The 21,522-nt window shown below is 32.7% G+C and overlaps 2 protein-coding genes across 3 annotated transcripts in view; both read right to left on the reverse strand.

Annotated features, from left to right (window-relative positions):
• Nucleotides 1-5,516, reverse strand: part of LOC109850314 (succinate--CoA ligase [ADP-forming] subunit alpha, mitochondrial) — a 6,077-nt gene extending 561 nt beyond the window's left edge. Inside the window, exons 1-7 of one of the 2 annotated variants that reach the window (XR_002249396.1) lie at nt 5,260-5,516; nt 4,191-4,400; nt 2,885-3,055; nt 2,679-2,802; nt 2,007-2,068; nt 1,414-1,495; nt 547-739 (exon numbers count right to left, since the gene is read on the reverse strand). Coding sequence is in view for 1 of the 2 variants with exons in the window: in XM_020420298.1 (XP_020275887.1) it covers nt 600-739; nt 1,414-1,495; nt 2,007-2,068; nt 2,679-2,802; nt 2,885-3,055; nt 4,191-4,400; nt 5,260-5,463 (993 nt within the window). In the remaining variant the exon portion in view is untranslated. Of the gene's footprint in view, nt 1-357; nt 740-1,413; nt 1,496-2,006; nt 2,069-2,678; nt 2,803-2,884; nt 3,056-4,190; nt 4,401-5,259 lie in introns of those variants that run through there. The other variant, XM_020420298.1, reaches the window with a different exon arrangement.
• LOC109847975 (subtilisin-like protease SBT3.12) lies at nt 13,108-13,482 on the reverse strand. The gene has a single exon (XM_020417208.1). It carries the CDS (start codon nt 13,480-13,482, stop codon nt 13,108-13,110), a length of 375 nt encoding a protein of 124 aa, XP_020272797.1.

The raw sequence follows: 21,522 nt of genomic DNA on the forward strand, positions 1-21,522 counted from the left end.
TGGGCAAAACGTAGAAAATTGGGCAAAGGATGGCTCTCGTCCAGTTTTAAGCTAAACTGGTTCTATTTAGAAAAACTAGGCCAGCTTTGACCCAGTTTTTTCCAATCAGAATAGCTCTCAAAACTAGACTAGATTTGAACCTGGTCTAATTTTGAATGATTGCCGGATAGGCCTCGAAGAATGTAGCTTATCCATCAGAACCGTATGAATTTATAGCTTCTTTCACTTGACAAACAATTGTGTTTGTATTTTATTAATTCCAACTGCATTTAGAGTTTATACTGCAGCTGGAATGTGCATTCATCGTTTAGTTTGAGCAACATGCAATACAACTTCTAACATACAAAAAGAAACATGGATGACATAAAAACCCCCCTTGTAATTTTTTTATGATACTCAATCCGCTGAATTGGAACATTAATCTGTAGAATGTATCGTATTCGGATTATTATTCCGATAGTAATAAAGCGTCAAATTGGAAAAGGAATTTCCCGAGAGAAAATTCGAAGGGATAGTAAACAAAATTTTCAGGTGCTAAACCTGCACCTTCAAATAATCCAGAATGTATGAAACCTTTGGAGCGTATTGAAACTTTCCAGCTACTCTACAAGTCCATGCTGCTTGAAGACTTCGAGCATAGCTATGCCAATCTTCGCAGGGGACTCGACCACTGTCACGCCTGCTTCTCTTAGGGTTTTGATTTTGTCCTGGGCGGTTCCCTTACCACCGGATACAATTGCTGCAAAAAACAAAACAAAAAAATTTAATTAAAAGTTTACAAGCCATTTTATTACAAATATCAACGAATGCCTCGACAGGGTTGATAGAAATAAAACATCAATGTTTCATTTGAATTTACTACTGTACTCCTAGTAGATCGTATGTCCTATTGTACTTAACGGAAATTGTTCATCAGATACATCTATAGCAATGTCATGATTTGATTTTGCAAAACAAACAGTTAAAAGAAGTTTGTGATGCAAATGGGAAACCGGACATGGTTACATTAGCCAGAAATGGGGTCAGTAGGTTGAGGCAAGGTTGACAACCAGTCAATTCTTTTGTTGATCATGTATGCCAACGACATCTAGTGGAAAAACGTCGCTGAGCTCATAATCAATTAACTACATGCCGGGAGCAGCTATAAGATAAAAGGTCCATGGTCCATACTACATAATTATGGTGTTTGCGATGTTGTCCATAACTATATTTGGAGATTACAACTTATGAGTGCAAATGACCTTTTATCTTCTAACTCCTTACAAGCAAGCAAGCAACACAGGAACAATTGAATAGACAATGCAGAGCAAAGTTCACAGCAGTTAAACTGTGCTCTTAATAAGATTGATCTTATCTATATCAAAATAATCATATGATTAGATGGTTGTTAAACAATAAATATTTTAAACGCACCTCCAGCATGACCCATACGGCGGCCTGGTGGTGCAGTAAGTCCAGCTATAAACCCAACAACAGGTTTCTCTGTTCCACTTTCCTGTTCATGCAGCAAAGGAATGATATTAAGTTAAAAAGGTATATTATGGAGGGAAACAAAGAAACACGTGAACATTTTCTTAATAATTAAAATTCAATCCAGATACAAACCGATATGAATATATTTATGGTTTAACTAAAAAACAAACCCAAAGTTACCATATATTTCCGTCCAAGACATAAATTAATAGCGCTTGCCAACAATAAGGAAGTTGGAGATATCAGATGTGTTTCCTTCAATGTGTAAAAGATAAAATGACAAAGGAACATACCAGTTCTGGCAATGTTCCAGGCTTCCAGTTTGAGTAATTATTTAAATTGTTCAAAGCTGGAAAGAAACAAGTGCTTATACAGAAGAATAAAGGTTTTTGCTTATTTATCCTTGATTTAATTATTTACCGTGGCGAGGGAGAAAAAAGGTAAAATGAAAAACTTCATATTTCTCAACCTAGTCCAAATGCTTATTTTTGAAAGGTAAAATTGAAACTCATAAGAATGCAATTTCGTCTAACCTTGATCAGAGCTGCAGCATCCTCTTCTGCAGTTCCTCCAATCTCTCCTATAAGAATAATACCTGAAAGGCATACCAGTAGCTAATATTACATTCTTGAAATCTATCAACATTTTAGAAAGAAACGCTTATCCCTGTGAGAAAATACATTGAAACAGTCTTTGCATAGTATAATACAAAGAAACATTAACCACAGCAATATTTTAATTATGACCAAAATGTATATGTTTAAGTAGTGCCTTTTTAAAGCTCATTAAAAAATACAAAAGCCATATCAAGCGCAGCAAAATTTAAAAAATTACAAAAGCCATATCAAGCGCAGCAAAATTAAAAAAAAACATTCACTAAATGATTGTATGTCCACAACTATCATCAGTCTATTCAAATTGTCTGTGAATGAATCTACTTAAGCTTGCATTAATGTATCCCTCGTATTAAATGACGTAAGATAAACAAGTAAGCCCTTATAGGCTTATACAGCCCACATCCTAGCAAAAATTCTGACCAGCAAATGACACCAATTTTGTATCATATTGATGAAAAGTAAAATTTGGGATAAATACAACACCATTTTCAGTCAAATAAACGTATATTAAATGGGAAAAGAATTCAACAGTCACAGCCTTAACTTTATAAGCCATATGTGTAGTTTTGATTTTTGTGAAGGGTTTACCTTCAGTCTGTGGATCATCAAGGAACTTCCTTACGCAATCTACAAAATTTGTCCCATTGAAGGGGTCACCACCTATACCCACACAGGTGGACTGCCCCAGACCAACCGCAGTTGTTTGAAAAACCTGTACCATGGTAACAATGAGTGACTGCTAAAAAGAGCATTCTCATGAATGTTAAACACATTACCAAAAATTAATAGCATACCGCTTCATATGTCAAAGTACCAGATCTAGATACAATCCCAATGCGCCCTGGCTTGTGAATATACCCAGGCATTATTCCAATTTTACATTCTCCAGGCTTGATAATGCCTGGACAGTTCGGCCCTATCAAACGAGTTTTAGATTGCTTGTTAAGAGCAGCCTTTACACGAACCTGTAATAATAAAAAAATGTATTCGATATTCATGAAATGTTTGCAAGTGACATGCTGCTAAACGTTAGAAACCCGTTGGTTTAGAATGATGAAGATGTCAATGGTATTGTATATGTACTGTAACTATTGCAAGAATGTTAGAAAAAGAAAAAGGAAATGAAATCAGAATCATGCCAGATGAACATTAAAAATGTCGTCCTGCTTCAAGCAAACTAGAATAGGAATATGCAATTTTAAAGCAGATAGGTCCAGTGAAGGAAGTATGAATCAGTATTGATAAACAAACATATAACTAGTCATGCACAAATAAAAAATAATTGAAGGCAACTAGCTCATCACACCTTTTCGCCTCTTGAACAAAAGGAATGGTCATGAACACTCATATGTACATCATGTACCATGTTAGTGTAGCTCTAGGTTGCACGGATACCGGTGCGGGTGCGGACAAGGACAAGGGACATGGCAGATTTGTAAAAAGCAGGACAGACACAAACATGTACATCATATGTACCGCACAAACACTCATATGTACATCATGTACCATGTTAGTGTAGCTCTAGGTTGCACAGATACGGGTGAGAGTACGGACACGAGACATGGCAAATTTGTAAAAGTCAGGGGACACACACGTATAATATTTATATTAGATCAAATATTGAATTAAACTACCTATAACATTTGTATGTTTCTTTTACTATATAAAACAAATAAGAATCAAGTTAAATCAGACTAAATGTAAGGTTTAACAACAAAAGTTTAGTTTTGATTGCATGGTATACAATGGGTATTGTTCAAATATTTGAGTAATGCGTTTCAACTTATGGATTAAAAAACCTATTGGTTTTGAGCTCGATATACCAAATAAACTAGGTTAGGGTTATAAGAAATAGGGAAATAGGGTTTTAATTTGAACCACACGTGTCCATGGTGTCCGCGGTGAATCCATGTCTGACATAGATACGGCACCCAAAACGAAGTGTCTAGGTAACCTATGTGTAGCTTGTTTTATTAGCTATATAAGTATTATTCTTCCCTTCAAGATATCTATGGGTCACGTATCCCTAATCAGTAAAGGCCTGAACTCTACAGAGAAGAGAAATAGTACAATATTCTCATTAGGAATGAAAAATGATACCATGTCGTGCTGAGGGATTCCCTCGGTAATACAGACAACAAGGTCCAGCTCAGCTTCCACTGCCTCCATAATTGCAGCTGCAGCGAAAGGTGGTGGTACGTAAATAACTGATGCGTTGGCTTTTGTCTCTGCCTTTGCTTCTGCAACTGAGTTGAATACTGGAAGTCCCAGGTGTTCGGTTCCTCCTTTTTTAGGTGTCACTCCACCAACCTACAGCAATCAAACAAAAAGTGGTTTTCCAATATTAGACCATCTATCTGACAATGCATCGACAATGCTGAGCAAGCATAAATTACTGGCAGAATTATACTGCTAAAGAAAACTACTATGGACAAAATCAAAACAGGAAACGACTGTACATAGATCACGAGTTTCAAGTTTTTCCACCTTCCTTTATACCACAAAAGGCACCATGTTGTGAAACATCAGTAATAGAACAATCAAAATAAAAATGTTCCGCTGCATGTAAAAGGGATAAGAGGTACTACAACGATGTCAATAATTAAGAACCACGGTATTCTCACTCTACAAATCATTTAGCAATCAAGAGCCAACAAGCTAGAAGAAAACTAAGCCATTTATGATTATCACATAGACTATAGCAAAGCTTCATAGTTAACCACAGTATTCCCCATATAATATCGAGAACTAGCTTCTCATCATAAACGTGTGTTATTATACTTTTCTGATAAATCAATTTCTAATGTTCTACTGCTTTTTCCTGCGATACGCATCGAACTAAAATACAAGAAAACATCAATTAGTTCCAACATAGTTAGGTCACTTTTACTCTTTCCTCAAGCTTGACATAATTTCTACAACTACATCTCCTAGTATTAATTCAACAACTCACCCAAATTAATTCCCTACTTTAGGCTATTTTTCTCCAGAATTTAAATTCAGAATAATGCCTCCCATAATTTAACTCAATTGATTTCCCCGCATCATCATCAGATAACCCTAAATCACAAATCACATCAAATTACTTTTTCAAAAAAAAAAAAAAACGATCTAGGATCTAAATCTAAAAAAGCGAAAATAACGAGGTGGGGAGAGTGTAAATTTTTACCATCGCAGTACCGTACTCGATCGCCTGCTCGGTGTGGAAAGTTCCGTTCTTTCCGGTGATCCCCTGGCAGATCACCCGCGTGTTCTTGTCGACGAACACCGCCGGCGACGGAGATTGGGCGGCGGCCGCATAGGTTCGAGATCGTGAGAGGAACTTCGACGAGGAAATCAAGGATTTCACCAGCTTTCTCGCTTGAAGAGCCATGGCCGATGCAAAAAAGAATGAAAATTGGGGGGAAGAACGCGCTCGTTTTTATTTTCGGTCGCTCCCTCGGTCTTCGCCTTTTAATCTTTGGGCCGCCTTGAGGCCCAGTTAACAGTAGCGGGGTACACATCTGGCCCATGTGTTTTTTTTCCCCGCGTGTGAAATTTGAGCATCTCATATGACTTTGTATCGTTTCTTAATATGCATCACGTGCAACGCACGTATAGCATACTAGTATCACTAAATTTAGCGACGGAGGTACATATTTTTTAGATTCGGATCATTTCCAGTATAAAAAAGTGATGGAGGGACAACTACATAATTACAGTTATTGATTATCTAGTTGATGGTTGTGATTTTTTTCTTTTAGTGCAAATTAGGAATGAATGCAATACACGGGGTATGATAAGTGTTAGATTTAGATTTTATCATAACCGTTTGCTAAATAATCAACGATTGAGATTAAAAACAGTAGTCTCTCCACTACTTTTTTGAAGTGGAGAGGATCCAAATCCATATTTTTCTAGTTTGTAGACATTTTTTTTTTTCATTTTTTACCAACATTGCTATTTAGGACAGCACCGGAATTAGCATGAGGAACCACTTAGGAGGGGAAAAATCATGACGTTGTCGGTATAAATTCTAAGAACAGCCATGATAAGTTACACGATGACATCATCGGGGGAAAAATTTTGGGTTGGCCATTGAGCATGTTATATACTAGAAGTAATTAAATCTTTAGAATATATATCGAATATTTATTAATTTAAAATAATAATCTATACTACTTATAAAAGAGGATTCCCACGTTAAAATTTTTGATTACCATTTTGGCCCTCTCAATCAAAAGTTTTGACATTGAAATCTCTCCTTCATGTGTGTGTGTATAAATAATGTGTAATTATAATATAATGTATTATAAGTAATGATTATAGATTATAAATTAATCCATGTAGGTCGGTAGAAGAAAAATCGCTAGCAGTTCAATCTAACTCTAAACTCTAAAACCGCATGCAGTCACTAATTTCTCACGCATCAACTGATAAGATTATTTATTTCAATATACGGAGTTGGAGCAATTGGGCTTAAATTTATTATAGACCATTTATGGCATCAAGTCATAATCGGACCTTACAAATACCCTCTCTCTCTCTCTACCTCTCTCTTCCTCTCTCATATGTGTATGTATGTGCGTGCGCGTGCGTTTGTGTGTGTGCGTGAGTGCGCGCGCGCGACGCATCCATATGTCAAGCAAAAGCCCTCTCTTCCCTCATCCACCATCCCAATCAATACCCTCTCCTCTCTCTCACAATCCAACATCCCTAATTTCTCTCAACCCACTTATAATCAACCATAATTAGCACTAAGGACAATATCCATACAACTCCCCACTTCTCTCAACTCCAAATTAATTGGAAACATTAAATTTACAAAGTCCTTATTCCTTATATAAAGGCTTTTGGTAGGTATTTATCTAGAGAAGAGAGTTTCTGCAGTCGGTGAGTTATTGACACCCCCCCCCCCAGAAAAAAAAAAAAAAGTGTTTTAGTTTCTTTGCCCATTATAATTAGTTTTGATTCAAAGTAATTTTTTTTAAAAAAAAATATTCTCTATTTTATACAGTTCTTGGAGGAGGACCCATCTTGCAAGGTAAATTACTTACGGCCCTTTTCCCTTTTGTTATTTTGTGAATCTATAATTTGTAATGAAGAGCAATTTCTTTCTTTGGGTTTTATTTTACTGATTTGCTATGTTAGGACTAAATAGTTAGTCTATAATATATATTAGGTATTTTAGACAATTTACATTGGAATAAAATTTTGGTATAAAATAATTAACTTAAAAAAATAGTGTGTACAAATACTTATCATATATGAAGTTAGTGAGAAAATAGCTACTGCAATAGAAATCCATCTGCCATACCTTGACTGGAACGATAACTGAAGGCTTATGAATTTATATATGGGTGGAAAGTTAATAAATGGTCTCCACTAGGCTAAAGAAAAATCTTATTTTAAGTTATTGAATTTGAGGAAATTTTGATGACAAATTTGATAATTTTAATGACAAATCTTATTATATTTCATATTTCTTTAGAATCTTTTCTAGACTGGAATTAATTTGCTAATTATAGAGCTTTGCTACAGGGACCCAAAATATGGGACCAATAGGGGGGACAAGTGAGGTGTCCCCCTCCTATTTGATAATGAGTTGGTCATCATTAATGATGGCCAACTCATTATTCAATAGGAGGGGACACCTCACTTGTCCCCCCTATTGGTCCCATATTTTGGGTCCTTGAAGAATTTTTCATTTTAATGACAAGATACCTCGTGCGATTCGTAGTAAAGGACCATATCAACAGGGCAGTATACTACTCTCTTTGATGAAATTAAATTTCCAACTCACTGAACACCTGAAGAATGCGTGGATTCATTTGATGAAGAAGAAAAGGTGCGTACCATGGACAAATTGCTACTATGCATAGAATGTTGAAAACAATAAAATATTTTCATCAAATAATTTTAATAAAAAAAATAGGTAACAAAACATATGTGTGTGAACAAGCATTTATTGCCTACATACTAGAAAATGATGAACTGTTGCAACGAATAACATCTTTTCTTGGTAAAGATGAAGGAGAAAGATGAAGAACTGAGAATTGAAGGAAGGGTAATTTCTCTAAGAGATCTGCAAGCCAGAAGATTTTAAACCATTAAAAGGTGATGAAGATGGAGATTCCAAGGGAACAACATTAAAACTAAAGCCTACAATAAGTGTGAGAAAGAATATGAACAATAGAAAGGACATGAATGATAAAAAGAGGTTAAGAAAAAAGTGTGAAATAATACATCACTAAAGTATTATATGTAAGATGATAAACTATGTTTGATTTGCCAGGATACTTTAAATGGGTAAATTGTAAAGAAGTGTTTATGAAAATGTGTGACAGGTATGAGCGGAATAAAATCATAAGCAATACATAATTTTGTTGCTTTACTAGATAAAGATGATTTTGAGAATAGTTGTAATATCTAATATAATAACTTCTATTTGAATTAATTCAAATTCTTGTGAATGGATATTGGACGTAATATTGGGTTGGATGAATTCTTCACTTATTGAAGTGGTGTTTTATAATCATGTTGAAGTTGGTTTTTTTGGTAAGTGAATAATTTCATTGCCGACTGTAAATTAAGTACAAACTATGCTCAAGCATACTTGAGTTAACAGATAATAACCGAACCTTGTAGGCTGTTTAAAAATTAATGCAGATAGCCAATCCTCAGAAAACACTGACTAGCAATCTTTCCAATTCTCCACTCCATATCATTATGAAGACGGAGAAGAAAGATGGTGGATTTCAGAATCTTCATTTATTCATGCTTCTATTGTCTGGTTTCTTGAAGAAACTGGTGTCTCCTACTGCTTTTGTCAAGCAGATTGTGAAAGAGAAATTCAAAATAAAGCAAACACTAATGATGAAAGTTACAATTCGATGACTTTCGTGATAATCGATAAAGGTTACAATTCAACGACTTCCACGACAGCAGATGGAAGTAATAGTCAGACAACTTTCGTAACATACGAGAGTTACAAATTGACAACTCTCACATTTCAAAAAGCCAAATGCAAGGATTACAAGATGACGATCCTTGCAGGACTTAGAAAAGAGATTACGAATTGACGATCTCTTCAAACAAAAATGCAAGGGACATCCCCGCGTTCCAATTCCAAAACACAAGGGCCATCCCCGCGTTCCAATTCTAAAATGTGAGGGTCACCCCTGCATTTCAATCTCAAAACGTGGGGATCACCCTGGCGTTTCAAATGCCAAATGCGGGGCTCACGCCCGCGTTCCAAGCTTCAAATGCAGAGCTCATCTCTGTGTTTCATAAGTTGAACGCGAGGGTCGTTTCCAAAATGTGAACCTTGCGTTTGACCCATTCAAACACGTTCTGAAGGGTTTCAAAATCGTTTTGCACAAAATGGGAGCATTAAACCCTCATTAAGGAGTGATTTAAGGGCTCGGTTACACCCGTTAAAACACTATAAATAGCTGTGTTTACAAGTGAAGAAAGGGGATGGACGGGGGAACCTTTGGAGCTTGATTTTGGCTTTGGTGAAGGTTTTTATTAGAGCTTTGGAGCAATTTGCCTTAGCTTTTTGAACCGTGTTTCGGTTGAAGAACTTAGAGATCAGCTGTTTAGCCGATTTCAGTTAAAAAGGATTAATTTCCTTTCTAAAATTAACTCTTTCATAAAATTCATAAACTCTTTTAGAGTTTGAAACTTACCTCGCAAGTTCTTCCCGATGTCAAGTCAAGAGGAATAGACAATGTTACATGAAGCGAAGTGCTCGGATCGTCAACGAAATACAAGAATCAAACTTTCATCGCCACCAATAAGAACCCAGTTTTAAACAAAGAAAATGATTTATGTCAATTCCTTCTCTCTTTTGTAAATCGAGAAACTGATAAAAGAAAATTGTAATTTCCTTTTCTAAGTCAGTTAGAGAGAGGTTATAGTGAGAGATTATATTCATTTTTTTTCCTAAATCAGTTAGGGAGATTAATACAGATTTATTTCTCAAATTTCTTTAATTTTCCCAACAACAAAAGATGGCGACTCAGTTGGGGACTAGTTTTTTCACCGATGAAGAGGTGGTGGCACAATCTGACATCAAACTCATGGGAACTACTGTCAAAACTCTAACCGTCGAGTTCGACCAAGCCAAATATAAGGAGTTCCTCTCATCCGGATCCCTTAGCCCCAATGCTATGTGCAAGATCCGCAAAGTCTCCAAGGAGACTAAGGTTCCTCATACCACCAACCAACGTGAACTTCGCATTTGTGAGCCTCAACACGACCTTGAGCTCCGCGTTTCTGCTTTAGAACGTGAGCCTCAAGTTTATGTGCCCAAGCACGAGCCTTACGAAAGTTAGGCTGAACGTGGCCCTCAATGGCGCATTTTACAGCCAAAACACGGACCTCGAGCCTATGTTGAATGCGAACATCAGCTTCACATCTCTCAGTCAAAACGCGACACTCGCGTTCAATTGCCTAAACACGACCCTCGCGTTCCAAGTGCTAAACGTGATCCTCGCGTTTCATTGATAAAACGCGAACCTCACTTTCCAAGTGCAAAATCCAATACAGAACCTGATGTATACCGTGGACTTTTAGGGCACTGTCCTAAACCCCGCCGAGGGGTTGTCTACTCCCCCTAGACCCTCCAGTCAAGGGCGCACCACCCCCGGGCTCCCGATTCGCAGACCGGGTAGCGAGAGCCCTATACTGGGTTATTTGTAGCGTGACTGAATTAGCCTCAAAACTTAAATCCAAATTAGAGAATATATGTAAATCATCATGAAAAATAAATCTTTTTAACAAATCGCACATTAGATTAGCCTCGAAACTTAAATCCAAATCAGAGAATGCGTCATATCACTTTTAAAACAAAAAGATCAAATCTTTTATATCATATAGGTCAAGATGTGATTTTTACTCACAAACTAGATTTTAGAAAAATCCGATAAAACCAATTTAAAACCAAATAAAAGTGGAGATGAGATTGGAGGAGATGAAACTCGCCTCAAAACTTACTAGAATCCCCAAGAGTACAAGAAAACAAATTCTCCCTCGCCAAACGCCGACGATCTCGCCCTCTTCTCGGTATTTGCTTCACAAAGCTCTTCAAAACTCACAAAATATGATCTAGGGTTTTACGGGGAGATGGTGGTTATTTATTCACGTGAAATATGAAGAAAAAGAGAATTTGTGTGTGTTGTGTGTGTGTGTGTGTGTATACATATATACATACATACATACATACGGGTAAACCCGAAACAACACAAAAAGACCTGAAACAAAAACCCAGTCAAACTAGGAATTGCCCATCGGTCAACTGATGCTTGACATCAGTTGATTGGCAAGCTCGTATCGGTCGACTAATAGTAGCCATCAGTCGACCGACCCAATGCTACAAGAAGTTTTTAGGTTTGCATGTTTTTACCCGTTTTGTGCATGTTTAACACTTGTATACTCTCATATATACACTAAATTGATCTCAAATCATTTGCTAACATAATCATTCATCCATAAATGGTCGCAAACATATTAAAAATCATTTATCACTGTTTATCATAATATTTTCAATAATTCATGGGGTTTTACAGTTTCTAACTCGGTTAGAGTTTAACTTTTTCAAAGTTTCTAACTCGGCCAGAGTTCTAAACTTGCTTTGCAAGTTCTTCTCGACGTCAAGTCAAGAGGAATAGACAATGTTTCACGAAGCGAAGTGCTCAGATTGTCAACGAGATGTAAGATTCAAGATCTCATCGCTATCGAGAAGAACCTAGTTTTAAACAAAGAGAATGATCTACGTTGATTCCTTTTCTCTTTTGTAAATCGGGGAAACTGATAAGAAGAATTGTAATTTTTTTTAAGTTGGTTAGAGAGAGATTACTTTGAGAGATTGTATTCATTCTTTTCTAGAGTCAATTAAGGAGAATTAATAATATTTCCTCTCAATTTTTCTTCTATTTTTCCCGCAAACAAACCTATTAAGGATAAATCATCCTTACAACAAAAAAAGCCAAACTATACATGTAAAGTCATAACAGATACAAGTAAGAATGTTTGGGTATAGAAGAACAACAACTTCTTGTATTGAAGTTGTTTTTCCTTGAGAATGAAATTTATTTGTTCCAAAAATACTTGATTCATGTTCTTGATATAGTAGAATTCAATATATAAACGTAGGGAGTAGTTTGTAAGAATTTAAAAAATATTTGCAAAAATAGAATCCTTAACTATGACAAAATTCCTAATATACATAAGTTGACTATTATCAAAAGTTATTCTACATATAAAGAAGAAATCATTATTTAAATCTCTGTATTATTAATTTATATTCAATTTTTCTTTGCTTACTATATCTAAAATTGTAGATAGTCAGAATTAATATATTAATTGATAATGTCCATGTGACTAGCTATAACAGGCATTATGTGCAATGCACATATTGCATACTAGTTTATTAAAAAAATTGTTCTAAACCTTTTTTTCTCCAAACAGTAGAAATTCCAAACCATCAAGATCAAAACAGATGTTAATTATCATGTTGATAAATTAGTTAACAATTCTCTTTAATCTCTTATCGCTAAATCTCAACTAGATGGAGCCATAAGTTGTTGTTGTTGTCATTATTATTATTTGATATTAGCTTCGTTTTATTAAAAACTAATAAAAAATAATTTCCCATGTTCCTACGCATATCAATTTGATCAATCATAAGTGTCTATTATCTAATCTACATTTGTGATTCTTATAAGTTCCTATGTATTTAATCTCTATGCATAGAATATATGAACTGTAAGTTCCAATATATGATTTCTACTAAGATCTCGCAACAATTACATAAACCCTTGACTTATGTGAATGTTTCACAATTGAGAACCTTCAGTTATCCTCATGAAGAGGATGCAGACAATACTAATTAGAGAAAATTAACTCTTCACTACTAAAATTTCCTACATATAAATTCTAGCAACTAAGCTCTGATAACAATAACATACCCTAAACATACCAATCCAAATAACTAATCAAGCCTCTTCCACCCAATAATTTCCTACTACTGTTTTCAATTTCCCTCTCCAATATTAGGTGAATCTAGATGATATGCACTGTCAGGGTATGCTCCCAAGAATCCTTCCTTCTTCTCGACCTCCTTCAATTCTTTAGGCGTAAGCCTTACTGCAAACCCCGTAAGTGCAGTATCATAATCATAGATAATTCGCGACCGAGCAAATTCTTCAGAGTTATTGGGCAAAAATGATCTATACCATTTCCTAAGCTCATTTTGGTCCAAATGAGCATTTTTTGGTGGAGCAACTTGAATTATGTAAGTCTTTAGATCATCATTGGTATCATTTTGGTTGATGGATATAACAAATTGACATAGATTTGAAGAGAAGAGGAAGAAAAGGAATAGGAATGAAGAAACCAATGCGTTCATCTTTTTCCTTTGGAGATCAAAGTTTGGTGGTTTTGGGCACAAAATGAGAGAGTGCTACTTATAGATGATATAGGTTTGATGGTTATTAATGAAGCATTTATAGATGTACATTTCGAATTTACTTCATAAAATCAGTACGTTATATTTGTGTAAATGCTAATAAAGGAATATCCATTATGAAACGCAATTTGTCAAAGTTATAAAAGATATGAAAATTTTAAGAAGGAGAGGCCTTAAGGGGGGGTTAGTCATCTAGAACTTAAAACTGAAACTTGGATAATTTGTGGGATAAATTTTTAAGGTGTTAGTCACATAGAACTAGGAAATGGGATATTTTTTTATAGTGTTAGTCAAGTAGAACTTTTGTAGCACTAGAACTGTATTATTTTTTTAGTGCGTTAGTCAAGTAGAATTCTACTAGAATTAGAATTGGGATAATTGGTCATAATTATCCCACAAATTATACTACCTATATATATAACCATAAGTTCTCCTCTCTCAAATTATCCCACACATTGGAAAGAATACAATTGAGAAAAAAAAGTGAAACCCCACCTCCCTCCCTCTTGGTTAGTTTCTCCGCCTAGAAAATTTTTCTGCCATGAAGTCAATCATCCGTTCATTTTTCTGTCTTTACTTTGTTTTTGTGATGATTAGATTTATTATTATTATTTTCAAGATATATTACTTTATTGATACCTTTTTGACGTTAAATTACTTTATTATTATTTGTTTGATCTAAGTTTTCTCTCCACAACAATGGTTTAGGTTAAGAATATAGTGTTGGTGGGTTAGTGCTAAAGATATGAGGGCTATTTATGTTTTTTTATAAGTTAGAAAGTAACTTTGCGATCACATTGATGATTAGATGTTGAATGGTTAATGGTGATATCTATTATTATTAAATCGGCTCAATAAATTGATTGGGATATTTATAGTTCTTCTGTCGATCATCTGTTTAGCGGCCATGGATGATTCCTGTGTACATTTCATTTATTTGCTGATTTGGTTTCAGCGATCATGATGAGATTGGTCCAAAGGGTTAATGGCTGAAAAATGCTTATTTTTCTTTCTTTATGATGTTATGAGATTTGAACTTCGACATTTATGATCCTGCACTAGAAGCTCCACAAAATGTTGCTGATGTAGACGATGACTCCGATAAAGAAGACGAGTTACAGACTCAACGAGCAGCTGTAGGAGCTTGGAGAAATTCTATGGCAGATGCCATGTGGGATGATAGAAGCCATGTAGGATGATGGAAGTCGAGTCACTCTAGGGATTTAAATTTTTTATTTATTTGTAAATTATTTTATTATTTGAGATGAATAGTGATGCTTTATTGTATTATATTTTATAGTTATTACTAGAATTTGCTTATAATATTATATTATTTTTAATATACAATTATTGACAATAGTAATTTATACTCACCATTACCCCCACCAAATTATCCTACCAAATTATGCAGCTTCATAATATTATCCATCATTATCCCACCAAATTATCCTACCAAATTATCCCACTTTAAGAATTACTCACCAAATTATCCTACCAAATTATCCCACTTTAAGAATTACTCATCATTGTTCCACTAAATTATCCCAGTATCAAAATATTATCCCACTTTACCAACACTTTAAGAATTACTCATCATTGTTCCACTAAATTATCCCAGTATCAAAATATTATCCCACTTTACCAATTATCCCAGTTCTACTTAAAAAGTTCTAGAGAAGCATCTTGAAAAGGCACGTACTAACTAGAAGAAATATGTTCTTATGTGATATATTTGGGGCATGCGATGAGATGTCATGATCAAATGAAGAAAAAATTTATTTAAAATCAACCGGCCTTTGAATAAAAAAGCAACTAAGTAAATGACAATAAACTAGTAGTCTGAGTCCTCTTGCTAATTTCCTTATCTTTTGAGTTAGAAAAGGAATGAGATGTGCTAATAAAGTTTGGAATTTTCCAATATTAGTCCCATTTAGTATTTTAAAACTAGTATCTCAAAGAATTAAATTTACTATAAGGTTCGCAAGTATTCTATCCTACTAGGGCATGATTGAAGGAATTAATTTGAAATAACTTATAAGAGTTGTGAGACGTAATAGTGATTTCAATAATTAATTTTGAAACAACTTATCTATATTACCATATTAAAAACTTAGAGAGGGTAGAAATTTTTTTGAAAGACATGAAAAAATTGTTTTGCATCTCATGAAAGACAAGAGAGTAATTTGAGTATTTCACACAAAGGTTTTCTTTTCTTTTTCTCTTTATTTTTATTTCTAAAACTTTCTAAAAGAATATCTTAGAGTTTACTTATTAAATATTTATGACAATGTATATTATAAAATGATAAAAATATGAAACAATAAAGTTCTTTTCCATATAAATAAATACAGTGAAAACAACAATTAGAATTTTAATATATATATACTACTTATAAAAGAGAATACCTGGCAAAACTTTTAATTTTCTTTCTTGCTCTCTCAAAACAACTTATAAAAGAGAATACCCATGTCAAAACTATTGATTTCCTTTCTTGCCCTCTCAAAATTTGATAATTTGCAATTATAACATCACTTCTAATTAATATTTAATAATTATCTATAACATCTTATTTATTAGGACATTTTTACTTTCCCATATATTTAGGCATTTACTAAAATATAATCTATACTATATTTAAAAGAGGATTGCCTTGTCAAAACTTTTAATTTCTATTTTTGCCCTATTAAACTTAATAATTCTCAAATATGTCATTAGTTGTAATTAATCATGCACTAATTATATATAACTTCTTTTAATTATACATTTCCTCACTTTTTCAAAACCCTTGGTGAAACTAATATTTTATTATTTAATTATGTTATTTAACAAAAAAATTGAAATTTATCCCTAATTCATCTTCACATAATATTTAAAATTCTAGAAAAATTTAAAATAATAAAAATTCATTGCGCTTACCCCTTATGCCTTTTATTTTTTCACCTCTTATGGAGGAGTACCTATTACCTTTTAACTTATTAGCCTTTTAAAAGTATGATAATAGTATGAAAAATAATTTATATTTTTAGTAATTATAATAGTATTAATAGTATAATGATTTTAATAGAATTTTTTAAATTAATAAATTACACTATAATTTAATTATTATATTATTTAGTAAATTATTTGCTAATAGTGTAATAATCTAATTATGAAATTAAAATAAACTAATGCATTATAATTATGCTATGTATAATATTATTATATTTAAAAGAGAATAAATTATTTAATATATTATAATTATTTTAATAAATTATGAATAAATTATAGCAATTATCCGAACTATAATTATTAATCATACAGTTCTTTATCCACAGTTTTATCATACAATTTATTCATTTAAATAAATTTATAATTGTTCTGAATTTATATTGCTATACAAGTCATTTCATTATTTTGGAGCCAACAAAAAGAATTTGAAAAACATAAAACAAAACATGGATGTTTTTGTACAAAACACGTGCACTATACTGGTACTATTATAAAAGTGGGTTGCTATGTTAAAATATTTCTTCCCAAAGTACCCTCCAAAACACATGCATGCATAAATAAAACGCATACATACATCCTCCAAAATACATTCATACTTACGTACAACACATATATACATGAACATACATGCATAGTTAAATAAAAAATAATTATTTTTAATAATCATCTTATTAATAGTTTTCTTAATTAAATATATTTATTCTCTACATTTAATATCTTAAATGACCTCCTCCATCAACAATTCTTTTTAATTCATACTATTAATGTTACTTTACATGAAAAGTAAAATGTAACAGTTATTTTCACATGAAAGTAGGATTTGAAGAGAGGTTCATCAGTAGTATAGTTGGTAACCTCAAGAAAAATTCAGTGATCCAACTAATGATAAAAAAACTCCTTCAACAACATCTATTTCATTTAAGGGCTATATAACCCCTCTCCATCCCCCAACACTCACAGCATGGCCCACTCAAGATTACCAACTAAAATGAGTTAAGTAATTTTCTTCTCTTCCTCTTTGCTATTCATTCTCCTTTGCTCTGACAATGCAAATAGGAAATTAGAAGTAAAACTATTTTTATAGTTACCAACTAATATTATAAAGTAGCTTTTCTTGGTGGCCAAACTTGACAATAGTAGTGGAGGCTTTTGGTGAAGGTGGTGCCGATGGAAGATCTTGGTTCGATGGTGGCGCCGGAGGTAATGCTTGAAGGAGGTAGAGAAGATGGGTTAGGAGAGACACTAGTGGAGCGGGCAATGGAGATAGGGTTTGTTGTAGGGGCAATGGAGGTGGTGGTGGTCGAGGAGGAAGGGTCGCTGTCGGTGCCCATCATATGGTCATGCATGTATGAATGTGTGAATATTATTCAATTTAAGATTTGAAACTAATATTTTATTATTTAATTATGTTATTTAACAAAAAAATTGAAATTTATCCCTAATTCATCTTCACATAATATTTAAAATTCTAGAAAAATTTAAAATAATAAAAATTCATTGCGCTTACCCCTTATGCCTTTTATTTTTTCACCTCTTATGGAGGAGTACCTATTACCTTTCAACTTATTAGCCTTTTAAAAGTATGATAATAGTATGAAAAATAATTTATATTTATTGTAATTGTAATAGTATTAATAGTATAATGATTTTAATAGAATTTTTTAAATTAATAAATTACACTATAATTTAATTATTATATTATTTAGTAAATTATTTGCTAATAGTGTAATAATCTAATTATGAAATTAAAATAAACTAATGCATTATAATTATGCTATGTATAATATTATTATATTTAAAAGAGAATAAATTATTTAATATATTATAATTATTTTAATAAATTATGAATAAATTATAGCAATTATCCGAACTATAATTATTAATCATACAGTTCTTTATCCACAGTTTTATCATACAATTTATTCATTTAAATAAATTTATAATTGTTCTGAATTTATATTGCTATACAAGTCATTTCATTATTTTGGAGCCAACAAAAAGAATTTGAAAAACATAAAACAAAACATGGATGTTTTTGTACAAAACACGTGCACTATACTGGTACTATTATAAAAGTGGGTTGCTATGTTAAAATATTTCTTCCCAAAGTACCCTCCAAAACACATGCATGCATAAATAAAACGCATACATACATCCTCCAAAATACATTCATACTTACGTACAACACATATATACATGAACATACATGCATAGTTAAATAAAAAATAATTATTTTTAATAATCATCTTATTAATAGTTTTCTTAATTAAATATATTTATTCTCTACATTTAATATCTTAAATGACCTCCTCCATCCACTCTAACAATTCTTTTTAATTCATACTATTAATGTTACTTTACATGAAAAGTAAAATGTAACAGTTATTTTCACATGAAAGTAGGATTTGAAGAGAGGTTCATCAGTAGTATAGTTGGTAACCTCAAGAAAAATTCAGTGATCCAACTAATGATAAAAAAACTCCTTCAACAACATCTATTTCATTTAAGGGCTATATAACCCCTCTCCATCCCCCAACACTCACAGCATGGCCCACTCAAGATTACCAACTAAAATGAGTTAAGTAATTTTCTTCTCTTCCTCTTTGCTATTCATTCTCCTTTGCTCTGACAATGCAAATAGGAAATTAGAAGTAAAACTATTTTTATAGTTACCAACTAATATTATAAAGTAGCTTTTCTTGGTGGCCAAACTTGACAATAGTAGTGGAGGCTTTTGGTGAAGGTGGTGCCGATGGAAGATCTTGGTTCGATGGTGGCGCCGGAGGTAATGCTTGAAGGAGGTAGAGAAGATGGGTTAGGAGAGACACTAGTGGAGCGGGCAATGGAGATAGGGTTTGTTGTAGGGGCAATGGAGGTGGTGGTGGTCGAGGAGGAAGGGTCGCTGTCGGTGCCCATCATATGGTCATGCATGTATGAATGTGTGAATATTATTCAATTTAAGATTAAATATAATGTGTTTGTTTGTTGTTGTATTGATTGAAAATTTCTTAATTATTAGGTTGCAATTAAACAAATATTGTGATTGTTTTATTTTGTTTCTTTTCATGTATGGTTAATTTGATGAGCATCCAATATTAAGTTGAGTGGACATTGACATATAAGAGCTGTTGTGGATTTGTACTGCATCAATTTAATGGATTATCTAATAGTGAATATAAAATAAATAAATTATTAGGACTATTAATATATTTGTTAATATTTTAAATTTTAATATCGTTATTAGAAAATAGTATTAAGTTGTTTACAAATACAAATTAAAAATTGTAAAAATAATAGACTTTTTACGACATTAGTTCCTTAAATCTTTGATATTCTAAAATTAATCCCTTAGTTCCTTAAATCTTTGATATTCTGAAGTACCTCAAATTAGAAAATTAATATCAAGTCCCTCCCCTAAGCTATTTTGAATTAGTCCCTCAAAGTATTGAAATTGCTATTATGCTCCTCAATTAATAAGTTAATTTGAAATTAAGAACAAGTGGCCAAGCTCCTTTGAGAGTTTGTAATAAACTTGAGATTTCATTAATTTTAATTTAACTTTCACTATACACTTTCTGTATATTTCATCTCTCTATTGTTATCTTATTTATATATCAGTACTATATTATTAGAACAATAACTAATTTTGTTCCTAATCCCTATTAATATTAATTAAATTATTAATTAATGTCAAATTTAAGATTAGTTATCAATTAGAAATAAATTAAATAGTTAGGGGTATAATAGGATTTGAGTTAAGTACTAATTAAAATAGTACATTTTTATTATTTAAAATTATATTTATTTTAAAAATATGTGTAATATTTAATATATCATTATAATTTAAAAATTAGAACATAAAACAAGTATAAATGCCTACGCGCAACGCACATGTACTATACTAGTTCCAATAAAAATATATCATAGCCAATTTAAATAAGCTAACATTAAATATTGCACATTAAATAAACAGATATTATAAAAAATTTAAAATATCTTTGATACTTTAGGGCTTGTTTGCTACGTAAGTAAAGAGGGGGTTAAAGTTTACCCTGTTAAATATTATCACATCTTTTATCCATGTTTGTTATCATTCTAAAACTTAATCAAATATAAAGTTTAATCCCATATGAAGATAAACTTAACCAAGTTGAGGAGTACAAGAAAAAGGGGTGAAACGTTGATGCTTGGTTCATTTAAGCATGTGGAATTACGAAAATCTCCTTATTTATCTTTCTTTGATTGAGGAGCAGAATTCTTTTGAAGCTATCTTCTCCATGTAACTCTATATTTCCGTCAACTCTATCAAATACATAATAATGTTTATTGAGGATTTTGGTATTGAAAATACCTATTTTCCTATAAACATCATGTCGATGAGGTTTGAGAATGACCATTTTTAGCCTTTCTATGTCCTCATCAGAGATAGAGAACCTCTCTCATTGGAGATCATGTATATATGTTTCAGAAGACTCCATATCTTCTCCTGATACACTAGATGATTCTTTCTTCATCATATATACTAGTTTGTCGTTCGTGCAAAGCACGGTATTTTTTTTTGTTACAGTAATCCCGTTTTTTTAATATGGCATGATTTGAATTTTTGAAAGTGTTACAGTATCCCGCTCTGCTACAGTACCTTTTAGATGCTATAGTATGCCCGTTTGCTACAACAATATTTTTAATTAACTATTAGCTACAGTAATAATACTATAGCAAATGTTACTGTAGCATTTACTGTAGCATGAACAGTGAATCTCTGATCCTCCTATTTGTATAAATGAATAGATTTGAGGAACATCAATATCCTTGTCACTGTCTGATTCTGTTACTAGTATAATTTAAATACCAATGGCTAAAAACAAATATCATTGGCACAAGCTAATCTATTCCTCTATAATAATGTGAGGATCCAAGATTCACTATTCATGTTACACTACAGTAAACTACTGTAGCATTCGTTACCGTAGAACAAACAGGAGGTTTCAAGAT

This window comes from Asparagus officinalis, chromosome 7 (genome assembly GCF_001876935.1).
Source record: "Asparagus officinalis chromosome 7, Aspof.V1, whole genome shotgun sequence".
NCBI classification, from domain to species: Eukaryota; Viridiplantae; Streptophyta; class Magnoliopsida; order Asparagales; family Asparagaceae; genus Asparagus; species Asparagus officinalis.

Excerpts from the sequence above, each read along its gene's own strand:
- LOC109847975 (XM_020417208.1), bottom strand. The coding sequence starts at position 13,482 with ATGAACGCATTGGTTTCTTCATTCCTATTCCTTTTCTTCCTCTTCTCT.